Source organism: Anopheles ziemanni, chromosome 2, assembly GCF_943734765.1.
Source record: "Anopheles ziemanni chromosome 2, idAnoZiCoDA_A2_x.2, whole genome shotgun sequence".
Lineage (NCBI taxonomy): Eukaryota > Metazoa > Arthropoda > Insecta > Diptera > Culicidae > Anopheles > Anopheles ziemanni.
Genome location: NC_080705.1, coordinates 84323589 through 84338294, shown reverse-complemented (window position 1 = coordinate 84338294; position 14706 = coordinate 84323589). Strand labels below are relative to the sequence as shown.

Sequence of the window (14706 nt, the reverse complement as noted above, 5' to 3'; positions counted from 1 at the left end):
TAATTGTTTACCTGAGAAAGCAGCATTTTGATTGAAAATTGAAATGTGAACTTCTTTGCACAAGTACTGAACAGGTTCGGCAAAATATATTTAAAGAAATAATCAAAGATTTGTCCAACAAACGAAGAAACAGAGAGAACAAACGAAGAACAAACAAAATCAACCTTTAGAAAACGAAGAGACCAACCGATATCCTGATTTAGAGCGGTGTTAAAGTGTACACAGTGAGTGAGACGCGACAAACAAAGTGCTTATGAAAACTAGTCAAGCTCAATCAATCAACACTCGAGTGTCCCATACAATTGTCGACGGTCCAGAATTAATTGGAAAAGAAAATCGAGGTGCCTACCTGTGACTACTTTTGATGCCACCAACCTCTCACCTGAGTGACGTCGAAGGTTCAGCACACTGGTAATGGATGACGACGACGAGGTACCCGGATGCTTCAAGATGAAAACCTTCTTCCGTAAGTACAAGAGCAAGAGCATGGAGTCGCTCTACAAACCGTCGCTGACGACGTGCAGCGCCCTCACGATGAAGCAGCTGGAATCGCTGCCCGAAGCGGAACGGACGCGTCCAACCAGACGATACAGCCTGGTCGGTTGCCATCAGGGTACGCCGCCCGAATCCTATCTAGAGCGCAAGATGTCCGCCGGTCAGTATCGTTCACATTCGACACCGCAAGCCATCGCACCCTGGATCACGGTCACACAGCCATCCGAGGACGATAAGGAACCGAAGGACCTGTTGTCCGAGACCGTAACAAGCTCCGAGGACGTACCAGAAGGTAATGTACAATTACCGGAAGTTTCTGCTGGCCCAGAGCTGAAAAAAGACACAGACGAAGTGGTGCAATACCGACGAATCCCTCCATTGGAACGCACCTTCAGGACAAACCGCGATGGTATGGGACTTTTTCTACCAATATTCGTCATGCCCGCACTCTTTTATGCGAGCGAATCCTAACGAAATCCTTTTCGATGTTTTACAACATCCATCGGTGGATGTTTCAATCGGCAGATAGCGAATTTGAACCGCTGATGTACAATAGAATGAATTCGATGCCCATTATTCGGCCCAGATCTTTCGGATACCGTTCGAACGGGCTGAAGGTGTTCCGCTTCCCTGGAATAATGGAGGAACCAGCGTTAGATATGCCGCTTGTAAGTATATTATCATAGGACAGGGTTTGTGATAAAAATTTAAAAAAGTCTTGAATACTTACGACGCATTTGTCTTCAGCTCTGACCATATGAACCAGTTAAACTTTCAATAAACCGGTGGTTCTTTCTCCCGAAATGTTTTCTGCTCCAAATGTATCCAAGTAAACCGTGTTCATCTGAACGTCATTCGGCGTGCGAGTTACCGTGAAAGCTGTAATCTGCTGACTTTTCACTGTCAAAAATTACGCTTGCAAAATACGGAAATACGCTTTGCAAGTCGTTCGGTCAGTGGTGTGGTGGCTGAAATGGATGTTTCGAAACTTTTGATCCGCACCTTGAACGCCCGGGAGTGGCGTCGATTCGTTGCGTTTCGCAGTCTACCGGCCGACTCCATCAACCCAGCGTTCAGGCAACAGATACTGGCCGACTACGATGTGCACTTTTACGAGTACTCAGAGCCGTCGGTACGGCACGAACGGGTTGCTTTTACAGAAATCGATTCTGGGCCGGAATCTAGCGAAGAACGTCAGGAGCAGAAACAACAGCGTAACGAGCCCGATGAGATTGAACCCCAGTTGGTGGAGGTGGTGGTTGAAGATGGCCTGGATGAAGGTGGTAGTTTCAGTACGGTGAACCTTGCCGGGGTGTAGCTTTATAACATGTAATTCAAATTCCCAGAAATCACAACTTCCTGCATGTTTTTCGTATACCGTTCCTAGAAACCGAAGAAGAAGTACCGTTCTCCATCGACAATCTATCCGAAGAGAATCTAAAGGTAACAGATGGATACCCACGAATTACTCCATTTACCAACGGTGAACTCCAATGAGTGGAAGGGCCGCTCGAGAATCAAGGGCCTCGTTACTTTGTGTGTTCTCTTGTTTACTTGCTTTATTGCCTTTCGGTCATATCAACTGCGCTCGAAACCGGGGTCGAACCGATGAGTAGAACGAAGCCCGAAGTGATTCCGGCTAGGGTTACACACCCTCACCCCCAAAAGCCCTGCATACATCTAATCATTTGTCTCTTTGCGAACCTACTTTCAGAGATTAGTATCGGATCTGAAGTTTCCCAATCTGCTACCGCCGAATCCTGTGATTAAGGTAAGCCCGCCGGCCACTAGCGTTCATCCATCGCGATGACGGTTGATTAGCCCAGTCGTATAAATCTCGCTAACGATGTTCCGCTATTCTCGGTACGCACCTCAATGGCCCTTATTTTTCGTCCTCACGTCCTATTTACAGATTCTGATTGCCTTCTGCAAGAATGATCCCGTGTTCGAAGCCCTCGGTAATGCGAGCCATCGGCTCAGCCTCGAGCCCACGTTCGTGAAGTCCGCCGAGGCCGCCATCGAAGCGTTCCAGAGTCCCAACACCGGCGGCCATCACATCGTTATCGTGGACGCGCGGTATCCGAAAACGATCGAGGCGGAGGCGCTGGGAAGGTGAGCCTAAATGTAGACTGTAACCCGATGGTTGCTGCGTTTTTTGCTCCGTCACGTGGGTAACGTCATTTACGAACGCAATGGTTTCGTGATTACGCTGCCGAGAGCATAAAACATTTAATGTGTTCTGTTGAGTAAACTCTAATTAGCACAAACTGACGTCCGTAAAATAATGTCAAATTTGTCACTATTTCTGTTTTCTCCGTAGGTCAATTCGAAATTCAAAAGGCAGCCAACACACCACGATGGTTGCGGTTGTGAAAAAGAGGTAAGTTTGGCCAGTAGTTTGTGCGTCGTTGGAAGAACTCCTCTCCTGAACTCTCTGAACGGTCTATTAAAGAGTCTCAATAATTCATATCATTACGAATTAATAAGTTCTTCAGTTACCGACCGTAAATCAATCACACCTGTCACCAAACGGGCAATTGATTGATCCCTGAGCTACCATCTACCTCCATCAGCAAATTCACATTTCCATTACCACGCCCTCACCGGAACAAAGAAGCCATACTCAACAGGTCCTCGTCGGAATCGGTCGCAATGGGTTCGTACTGCGCGTAACAGGTGTCGATGGGTAATAAATGGAATCGTGACTCTAGCCACCTGGAGTGGCTTTCCCATCTTGCTTCTCCACTGCTTGCACCTTGGCGGATGGCCGGACAGGTATTTTCCACCTGTAAGCGCCATGCTGTTTGCTGGGATATATGCATAAGATTAAACGAATCGTCGAACGTTTCGTTCGGGCTACAGCCTGATGGAGTGGAATTATGAAGCATGTTGTTAAAAATAGCCATTTTTTCATGTTTTCCATTCTTCTCGTTTACAGTGTGTTTGAAAAGGATGACACGGCTGTGATTTCCCTGCTGGATGTCGGCTACAATAGGGTAAGTGTTAAAAAAGTATATCCTTCGAGTCTTCGTTCTTTTGTATTTTGCTGTGTGCAAGCAATCAGGACGATCATTGGACACTGTGGGTGCTTAAATTGTACAGGCGGGTATAATTTTTCCTTCCAACAAATCATACGAGGAACGTATCCTTGAACCTATTCAAAAGAAGACGCAATACAAAGGATTTTCCCCGGTGGGACTTTCCTTAATTGTGTCCCGCTGATTGACACCGAAGCAATTGACGTCAATCCGCCCAGCCTAGAAGGAGTTCAGTTTGATTAGTTCCTACAGAGCCGAACACAACGCCACTGACACCTGACAGTGGCGGACGCCATGACTTTGTGACCTTTTACATTATCATTCCGGGAAGCTGGCTGGTGACCGCATTAAATTGGTATCCTCGTTGTCGTGGTCTTGCCGCCCGGCCTCGGACGGTGGACACAATTACCCAATTGGCGTTTGACATTCAATCCGCCCCATATCCGCCGTCAAGTTGACGGCGATGACACTCGGGCCAACCGCTAGAGACTCTTCATTAACTCGCCTGCCAAAGCTGGCGCTGGATGGTGAAAAGAGCCCAGTCCAGTGTCTACGAGGGACATCGTGCCGCGTCCAAAGTTCACCATCACGGTGCATCGAGGTAGTTGTCACGTTTCCATCCCGAACCGAAGCGAGTTTGCTGCCTCTCGAACAGACAACGGTTCGTGGTTTGTCGCCCATCGGCGAACCACCGCACACGATTACTTTGGCTGTTTAATAGTGTGGCCCTAATGGTGCTGCCCGGGTCCAGTGTGCCTATTAACCGTGCGCTCTTCTGCTTCCTCTACTTTCAGTGCATTATTGAGTCTCCCCATGTATCGATTTGTTCGTCGGAGCTGCGGCAAATCCAGCACTCGCTCGTCCGGCCACAGAATGTGATATCGACTCAACAGGTAGGTTTTAATCCCATTTCCCTCGTTCGATCCCATAGCTCCAGCTGTTGCCGCTTGCAAGCCCCCACGGTGATCAGGATTAAACGTCCTGTCGTTCGTTTTCGTTTAAATTTTGCTTTCCGGCACTCCGTCACCATCGTACCCCCAGGGTCACACGTAGCTTTATCGTTGTTTATGCCACTGCTCATATCGTTACGAGTCCCGAACCATCAAGCCGAAGGATAATCGTTTAAGGACGCGCTTCCACAGTTCCGGAAATCCACGCCCGGTTGCAGGATACGGGAACTATTTTTAACCGTTATAACCGCTTCGCTCACTAAGGCCACTCCACTCTCGGGCGATGGCTGATGGTACGATAACCGTAAATTAATTCATCGTATTACGCCCCATTCGTTCCATTTCCCGCGAAGGCGGGACCATTTTCTCGGCGGGGATTTTTCTAGCTGGATTACCGACTACCTGCCCAGATTCAGGCTCGATAATTGGCCTGAGCCGGGTACGAGGAAAATAAATAAACCGGACAAGAAAGTCTATCGTCACCCACACATTTCCCGTGCGTTTGATCAAAATCGAGTGTCGTTATGGGAGAACGGCACAGTGCCATTGGATTTCCAACGGACACTTTTCATTTAATTTGATCAACGTCCCTGCATTCCACGTCTGCCGAATATCCGTCATGCACACGAGTGCACCATAGTATTGCATGGTCTTCCATTAACTCAATCAATCGTGTTTGCCTTCGCAATCGTGCATAACGGGTCCCGTTCTTGCGTCGTGTTTCTTGGACTGGAGCAGTACTTGAAGTACTTGAGCACATCTAACGATGCTCTATAATCGTTGAGTTACGTTTAACCTGAAGGAGAGAAAGCCTTCAGGCTGGAGGGAAGCTGTATTCGCTTCACTCGAGCGATCCTTTGCGAAAATCGTACCGTTTTGCCGGAAGACCGAAGGACAATTTGTTCGTGCGCTTCCATGCAGTTCCGCGGCTTCGGCAAATGGCCAATGGTGGCTCGATGTGCAGTCGCTCCATTGATCACTTGCATCATCTCCAGCCACGGCAGGTGGACGAAGATTTATAGTGCGCCATCGAGCCCCGCATGGGTGGCATTTTGTGTCCCCTTTCTCTTGCTCCACCCACCGATCTCATCTGTGTGATTTATAGAGCGCCGGCAGGTGAATAAATTGAATCATGTCATCAGTCGGCGGACTTTAAATGAATAGTTCATGCCTTCGCCGAGCTGGTGACATCTTCCAACGGTGCACACCCCTACCCCGGTAGTTCTGGACGTGTTGAAAAGCTTCAGAACTAAATGCAGCAACCCATCGGAGGGAGACGGTTTATAAATGTAATTTACTTTATACAAAATACAATTAACCCTACACAGCGTATCGGACCAACGGCGGCCGGTAGTTCCTTCGAACCGATCTAGATTAGTCGAAGCGTAATGATTTGGTTTAAAATGTTTAATGCCAAACAGAAAGCGTACATTTTTCTACACTTAGGAAGAAAGCATCAGGTGTGAGAATAAATTGTGGAAGATTTACTATCAGTAGTGTAGTGTAAAGGAAACATTCTTTTATTGCAGTTCATTATAAATACATCCCAAATTTGAATCTCTAATATGGTTTCCAATTGCTAAAAACAAGTCGAAAATACATTAAAATTCTTGCCGAAAGTGACTGAATTGTGGGGCGAAATAACCCACAGCGAGATTTATTGTTTTGGATATCTATTATTGCATAAGAGTGAAGAACATGGCCTAAGCGATTTAATTAAATTTGTTTGGAAGTTCAGCTAAAAGTTCGTTTTGCAGGAAATAAATTTTTCATCATACATTTCAATATGAGATGGGCACTATAAATTAAATGCGTTCGGCACCACATTAGTGAATGTCCTAATTGTCAATTAATTAATATTGTTTTCATTTTTCACCAAATTAAATGTGACATCGAAATTTGACACGATGGTATACAAAATTTGCTTAATTTTTATTAAATTGTGTCGTAAAGCTGTGAAACCCAGAAAACTCGAGAGCGAAAATATGCCATTACTTCATATAGTTTAAGTAATCAAATGAATCGTTCAAAACGTGATTTTCTTCATTACACACGAAACTGTATGAGAAGTATCATTTAATAAAATTTGTCATTTTAGGCACTGTACACGGCACTGCATCGATCGAGAGAAGCGGTCATCATCACCGACGACACGCTCCGGGCGCAGTACGCAAACCGAGCTAGCGAGCGTGTGCTGAACATGAAGATGGTGAGACGATAAATAGATAGTAACCCTCGGCGAATGGCCCAACAAGTAGCGCTAATGCTCTTCGACCTCCTTCTGCTCGCTGTTCTCTTTTCGTAGGATGAAATCGTTGGCAGATCTCTGAGCGACTTGGTAACGGCCGATATTAGTAATATTTTATCTCATACCAGTAGATATAAGGACTACGACGGTTACCTTACCACGCGGAGAAAGTCCCAAGAATCATCACAAATACACGTTCGCGCCGTACCTGTCTCGTGCATCGGAAGGTAACACGATGGTCCCCAGAATGTCGGATCATCCGTTGGTTTCTAATGGCGTTTCCCTCCTCTCAGGAATCCCACACACTTAGTTTTAATCCTAGAATCATCATCCAGCGCACTGGTGTCGTCGAACGCGATCGGTGAAGCGCTGCAGACGCTACCACAGGGCAAGGAGGTACCGCGCGGCTCGCTGCACTCAATCCGGCGGGGCAGCTTCGACGTCCGGTCGATTGCGTCGGACGGGCTGCGGCGGACAAGCCTGGCGAAGCTGTCCTCGCTGCCGCTCGAGGCGCCGATCACCAAAGTGCTGAGCCTGCTGGCACAGGTTCAGGAGAACTGCTCGCTCGAGGAGGCCAAACTGCTGGACCGCGTGATGGAGTTCCTCAAGCGGGAAGGACTCTACAGCCCGCAGATGAAGGAGATCCGCACCGAGGACCCGGTTGCCACTGATCTGATTGGTGCCCTGCTTACGGTAAGCAGCTCCGCAATGCCGTCTCCTGCTAGATAACTCACTTTGACTTTCCTCTCCACGGCACGCAGCAAGGACCCACGAACATCCTCTCGTCCCGGCGCAGCTCGAACGATTCCATCATACGCGGCGGAGGCCGCCCATCTACAGGGAGCATCGTTTTCACGAAAACCAAAGAATCTTCACTACTGTCCGACCTGCTGCAGACGGCCCTGGATTGGGACTTTGAAATATTTAAGCTAGAGGATCTTACCGAGAAACGTCCATTAGTGTGTTTAGGTGAGTCGGTGAACCCCTTTGGGCCCTTTTTCAACCAGCTTGACGAATTAGGGTTTCTACATTGTTATTTTTTGTCCTGTTTCCACCCACCGGTCTCCAGGATTAGAACTGTTCCGGCGGTTTGACGTGTACAATACGTTCAACTGCGACGAGATGACCTTCAAGCTGTGGCTCATCGAAATGGAGAAGTACTACCACAGCGAGAACACGTATCACAACAGCACCCATGCCGCTGACGTGATGCAGGTGAGTGGAAAATAATTAAAATTAATCCACCTCCACCCTCCCCGCTTCAACTCCTTCGAACCCTTCAACCCCGCCGTTCAAGCTCCTTTGCGTCTCGATTACTATTACCCCAACAGCTTTCGGGAAGCCATCCCTCACTTGCGCGTCCCCTATCACGAGGGAGACCGTTCGGATACCCGCCTTTAATCTTCGTGTATTCAAATCCGGTCCGCTTTAATCCCCCCGCACCAAGCGACACCGGCCGTTCCTCGGAATCCTTGCGAACACCCTTTTTAATGTGCAATCGTCTGGAGTGGTGTATTAATGCTTTCCCTCCAAGAAATTAACCATCCCTTTCCTGTTCGCTCGCTTTGCTTTCTTTTTGTTCCGGGCCCGGGGATAATCCGAACGGCCCGTTTTATTCCGAAACCCACGGACCGTACTTAGCGTGCCGTGCCGATTCTATTCAGCTCCAAATAATTAAACGAAACCCTTATGGGTGGGATAAGGGGGTGTGGGTGGGAAAACAAAAGCACAAGAAGGAGCAACTTTTTAAGCTTGTGCACACACTTCCTTCGCTATCTCGCGGCGAATCCATACCGGGGGTTTTTACTTACTTTTATTTGCTAAACTATGGGCGCTCATGAAACCGCAGTCTGTTGCTTGCTTTTATTTCTAAGCAACGCCTCAAAAGCTTGCATCGACTTGGGACACGGCTTTTAATTTATGTGTACGTACATAAGCCATAAAAAAGTAGTACAATTGCTCGCCAGTACACACCTCTTTTTGATGGTCTCTTTTCTAAATATTTTTTGCATGTTAAATTCACATTTGGAGAGGCTCAAACCTTTTTCCCTCGAACGGCGTAGGACAAACAGATTATCCCATCTCATACGGGGGTTCCGAGACAAAAAAGCTTCCGAGAAAAGTTGGTATTGTACTTCTGAGACGACCATTTTCTTCCACTTTCCTTTCCATGGCGTGGCTCGGGTAGGCTACGGCAGTTTACTTGCAGCAGCTGAGCAACCGGGAGTTGAAGATAATGGACCGAATGGACGAGGCGACCGCCCTTATCGCTGCCGCAACCCATGACATAGACCATCCGGGCCGCTCATCCGCCTTCCTGTGCAACTCGGACAACATGTTGGCCCTGCTGTACAACGACATCTGCGTGCTGGAGTCGCACCACGCCGCCACCACGTTCCGGCTCACGCTCGGTAGGTGGCCATCTATGCTACGTTTAGGATGTTTGTTTCTATTCTTGCTATTCTTCTCTGTTACCGACTTCAGGTGACGACAAGATCAACATCTTCAAACACCTCGACCGGGACATGTACAAGTTGGCGCGGTCGATCATCGTCGACATGATCCTGGCAACGGAGATGACCCGACACTTCGAGCATCTGGCCAAGTTCGTGAGCGTGTTCGGCACGGACGTCGAGTCGAAGGACCCACTGCCGCCGGACAGCGACGACAACCAGATACTGGTGCGGCGCATGCTGATCAAGTGCGCGGACGTCAGCAACCCGACACGGCCGCTCAAGTTCTGCGTCGAGTGGGCCCGGCGCATCGCGGAGGAGTACTTCATGCAGACGGACGAGGAGAAGCGCAAAAATCTGCCCATCGTGATGCCCATGTTCGACCGCACGACCTGCAGCATCTCCAAGAGCCAGATCGGTTTCATCGAGTACATCATCCACGACATGATGGACGCGTGGAACAGTGAGTGTCCCGTTCCCCGTTACCCGAGCGTTGGATCACAACCCCCTGTTTTTTCTGTTTTTTTTTTAGGTTTCATCGAAATGCCCGAAATCATACGCTACATGGAGTTCAACTACTCGCAGTGGAAGCTGTTCGAGGAGCAGGGCATCAACACGCTCAGCGACATCAAGCGAAAGCAGATATCACTGACGGAAGAAACGGCCAGTTCTATCTCCCTGGAGGAGAAGTTCTAAGCGGCATGTTCATCCGTCCATTACACACCCACACACACACACACACACACCACACATATGTCAAGGACGCTCGATAGCCCACCGCTTGCATTGACACGACGACATGTTGGTTCGCATCGGCCAGTTCTCAAGGGTGTGCGTGCGAACCACCAAGTCACAACCGACAGCCGGAAGTGGTCCGAACACCACCGGACTGGCAGAACAAACTAAATATGTGCACGAATCGAATCGAATCGAATCGTGCGTACAATGGCGGTTCTTCCTTCCATGATTGTAGCAGTATTGTTCTTATTTTGTTCGTCATACCATCATCGTTTTACAACACAAACCCCCCAGTGCACGACAGTAGTCTTAATCGTACGCTCATAAGCAGCTTAGAAAGCAGTCTCAAAGCTAGGAGAGAGAGAGTTAGAAATAATAAATTAAGGATGGTTAGGATTGCACACGATTGCATTGGTCCGCAAATCTATGCACGGCCTTGCCATACACAAATGCACTCGTTTTTTTTTCAAAAACTTTATTCTACTTCCCTGTCCTGTAACACCTTATTTTACCCACTTTCCGTTCCAGTTGTTCCGCCAACTCTGCGTCACCCGTTAGTGTGTAAGGACACGTACACCCGTTATCAAAATCAACGTGCTGAAAAGTGGCATCAACTATTGTTTAGCGTCAATTGATGTTTGTCCGTTGCAACCAAATTTCAAACACGCTTCACTTCGATAAACCTGTAAATGAACCGAATCCGAAGCAAAATAACATAACGGTAATAATTTGAAATAGATCAAATGAAATGAAAACATGTAACAAAATGGACTTGTTTATCGAACAGATGAACATTTTTGTGAATGTTTTACAAAGTATTGCCGCTCTGTTACAATTCCCCAAAGGTGGACCCAGTGGATTACAAACAAATGTTTCTGTGCTACTCCCACACGAGAACTTGTAATGAAATAGATACAAATATTTAACCCCTTTTGGTGCCACCAAACAAATGCGCAAAAAATTGACTGACTGAATCATTGCTTTCGAAGTGATAAATGTTTATGTGCAAGAGACCATATACGTACCATAACCAGTTGCGAACAAAAAGATGGTCACGAAATTAAAAAAAGAAACAAGCATATTAAAACATGCGCATCCGAATCAACCGGAGAAGTGTGTCCTATTTTCCTCGTGGAGGGTTGGTAAAACATTTGCTCATATACTAAAAAAATTAAAACGTAACCTGCATGTGTTAACGCGCACCGAGGCGTTATGAATTAGAGCTCAAATGGCGTATAACCCCCGGTTGAATCGCATATCAGTGTACATGTGTTTAGGTGCAACACGCAGTAGATGTTCTGTTTAGCGGTGTTAGCAAGGAATACAAAAGAAAACAAAAATACACGATAAGTTCCTTAAAGGTCAAACACAGGATAGAAACAAATATGACATGCTTTTAAACGTTACTAGCGCTGTTCAACCTTGTAAAATCCAGAGCAAGATAATGTTTATAACTTTGATCACACCCCTTGGAAAGTGCCCTTGGATTTTTACAAACCACCAGGCGGCTCCATTGAAAGGATCAGTTTTACTTTACCACTTGTCAGCTTTTCGTCTTGTTTTCACCATTCGGTTTTGTGCTCTCTCGGGGAACACATTGGGAGAGCTTTAACCAAATCCAATCCCATCGTAGCGCTACCGCTGAGACCTGAGCATAAACAGTGCAGAAAGCAGGACAAGCAGGACTCACATCCCTCCCACCCACAAACACGACACATCATCCCAGTGCTGGAACTGTTTCCATTGTTTAATGCGTGTTTGCGTGTGTGTTTGAATATGTGTACGTGTGTGTTTTTCGGTAGCGATCGAATTCCGGCTAGCGGACGATTTAACAAAGCAGCATTGTAAGCCGTATGCTTCCCCAGTTTGTTTTGCAAAGTATAAAGAGCCATAAAAGAGTGCGATAAAAATCCCTTAATAGAACCACGCGGACATAATGAAACAGACAAGGATCAACGGTGGTAGACGCTTGCTTGGTAGCTTATCTTATTCTACTCATAAATTGATGTGACAATAATAGGCGAATGGTGATAAAATGAGAGGGTATTCGGACCTGGAATCGGCACGATTAAACAACTGGAATGTTAATTTCAGTAAACGCAGCATGGCTGGTAGTTGTTCCACGGTGCACTTTAAGCCACGTCTACCTGCCCTTTCACTTTCCATCGCAACGCTAATGAACTCATACTCTTACGGTTTCAACGCTAGAATGTATGCTACCCTTGTAGCAGAACATAGATAAAACCATTAACACACCTTCATGTGGTCACAAATGCACAAACACAATTCTCTTTCTCTCTCTCTTTCTCTGCCTCCACTTCCCTCAATCGGCCTGCTTTCGAATGCACTCGGAACTTTACTGGTTTCCTAATGAACGGACTAATTTTTCAACCGACAACACAAGGAAGGAGGTCTACACTAACGAGAGTAACACTATTTTTCGGCAAAACACTGTGCTAGGGGGAGAGGAACGTAATGAAAAAAAAAGCAACACTACTATTTACTAGGTAATCGTATTTCTCTGATATGCTGGTCATATCTGGTTTTAAGGAGGGCGCTGAGGACAATGTTTCCACCATCTTTTTAAAAGTGTAACGAAGCTAGAGGAATAAAGGACAACAATACCTACATATTGCTTGTGAAGCTTAGCGCGGTTGAGATGAAATGGATGATTGCCAAAAGGCAACATGAAAACGTTATAAGCGGAAAAGCCGCAGGACTAACGATAGAGTCGTTGGGCGTTTGTTTGTTGATGTTCGCTGGATATCATCTTTACAATCCACCGTGGCGAGAAAGTGTTGTATGAATTTGAAGGAAAAACAGATTTTCAAATAAAAAATATACCTTAGAAAAGAAACCTATAGAAAAAGAAGCAAGGGAAATGTATAGCAAAAGGAACCAAACTTGTTCCATTAAAAAACCGCCTCCCCTTTGTGAGAGTGGAATGCTGTGTTTTTGTAGGACGTTCAGGAAACGGACACGCACCTGGAAATTATATCTCACCGACGCCTAACGTTAGCAAAACGCCCGAGGACAGGATCCCCGTGGAATGGGGAAAGCAAATGGAAACTAACCTAAACACATACCCTAGCAGCGAACGGAGAATGTAAGAGGAAATAGTAAGAAAAACAAAACCGCATAATACATGAATATATCTAGCGAATCGATGTGGTCTTCATTATACGTGTAAGCAAAACTAAAATAAAATTTCAAGCATAAAAAAAACCATAACAGAGAAAATATAGTAAAAGATGCCATGCTAGTTCTTCGATCTGGTACTGATTATTGGACAGGTGTTGTTTAGAAGAAATTGCAAAGCCCTTAAAAGCGATAAATGAATATTACCATAGCTGAACGCGCCATGCGCCCTTAAAACGTGACAAACGATGTCGAAAAAAATGAGCTAAAAATAAACCAAAACAAAAAACCCAGTGTAACGAATTGTTTCCGCCAATAAGTCTGTCTAATAAACTGTAATAAACGGATATGTCAAAGAATACAAATGGGCACCCATTATTTCAAAGCAATGCACAATCGACGGTAAAGCATCGATAAACGTAGGAGGTGATCTTTAGTGGCGATAGTTAACCACACGTTCGGGCTGCTTAGAACGAAGAAAAGTCGTAAGCTACTTGATCAAAATTCAACATACACCGTATTCACCTTCCCACGCACTGCAGCGCAAAAATAAAGAACGTAGGAAGCGTTGACTTCGGGTGAATCATCCAATCTTGATCGACGGGCGGCTTCTAGCGTGTTTTGATGACTCGGGAAATGGCGTCGATCGAGTTTTTCCACCAAGCGTCCGCGAGACGCGCGTTGTGCCTTCTAGCGTAACGTCACGAAGCGCCGAAACGCGCCCACCCTGGTTGGACGGCTTTAAATAGAACTGCCATTTGGTGCTATTCAACTCACGTGTGACACTAAATTGTGGCACGGTGCATTTCCAGACCTTCTCGGTGCATCGTGTTCCACTGTATAGACTGTGGGATCGATTCAATATAACACGGATGCTTAAAGGTTAATTCCATAAAGTTTTTACATGTTTCATCTCCAGGTTGGCTTCACTCCAATTTATATTTTATTCTTTCCTAGTCGTTGGAGTTTGAATTAATTTTCATAGTTCGAGTAATATTTTTTCAATAACCTTTTTATTTAATTAACTTATGAATCTAAATTGATGTTCCAACTTGATGCTTGAAGATGTTTCTTTTCCGTGATCAAAGTAACAGAAATGATGTTTAAAGATATTATTTTTTAATGAGCAACATCTCAGTGTATCGTTTTGCTTAGATGTTTTCATAAAATTGATGCCAAAATATTGAAGAGTCTTGTGATTTTATTAGTATTTTTGTGTATCTTTATGTTAAGAAAATTTTAGAATCTCTGTAATTTTAACTAAATTGTGTTCTGATAAAAATTGAGAACTTTTATAGATGAAAAGTTTTTAATACTTTTAGTATCATCTACATCAAATGGTTTAAATTTGACGGGGAATTGATATTCTTACCGATTGATTTGATTACTTAAAATAAGGTGTTTTAGTAAAAGAAAGTCAGCCCCCTTGGATTATAAACTTACGTTGCCAAATATTTTGTTCCCATTTTTTATAGGGACTTTATATTCGTTTTAATTTCGTCATCCGGCCGAAAAAAAAGCACCATCTCATCGACCATTCATTGAATTAAAATAAACAAACACTTGCGATTCATTAAGCGGACATAGCGTGAATGTCAATTGTCGTATCCCTTCGGTTCGCCGGTCGCGTCCCGCAAACATCTGAT

At 45.6% G+C, this 14706-nt stretch overlaps 1 protein-coding gene across 1 annotated transcript in view; it reads left to right on the top strand.

The window, feature by feature from the left end:
- LOC131283085 (high affinity cAMP-specific and IBMX-insensitive 3',5'-cyclic phosphodiesterase 8) overlaps window positions 1–9880 on the top strand; it is a 99838-nt gene extending 89958 nt beyond the window's left edge. The window contains exons 6-18 of the mRNA XM_058312649.1: window positions 2210–2266; window positions 2408–2607; window positions 2816–2875; window positions 3434–3491; window positions 4328–4426; window positions 6582–6692; window positions 6789–6958; window positions 7025–7424; window positions 7493–7700; window positions 7801–7946; window positions 8920–9142; window positions 9216–9647; window positions 9717–9880. Of these exons, the coding sequence (XP_058168632.1) occupies window positions 2210–2266; window positions 2408–2607; window positions 2816–2875; window positions 3434–3491; window positions 4328–4426; window positions 6582–6692; window positions 6789–6958; window positions 7025–7424; window positions 7493–7700; window positions 7801–7946; window positions 8920–9142; window positions 9216–9647; window positions 9717–9880 (2328 nt within the window). The remainder of the gene's footprint in view (window positions 1–2209; window positions 2267–2407; window positions 2608–2815; window positions 2876–3433; window positions 3492–4327; window positions 4427–6581; window positions 6693–6788; window positions 6959–7024; window positions 7425–7492; window positions 7701–7800; window positions 7947–8919; window positions 9143–9215; window positions 9648–9716) is intronic.
- Window positions 9881–14706: the final 4826 nt, after the last annotated feature.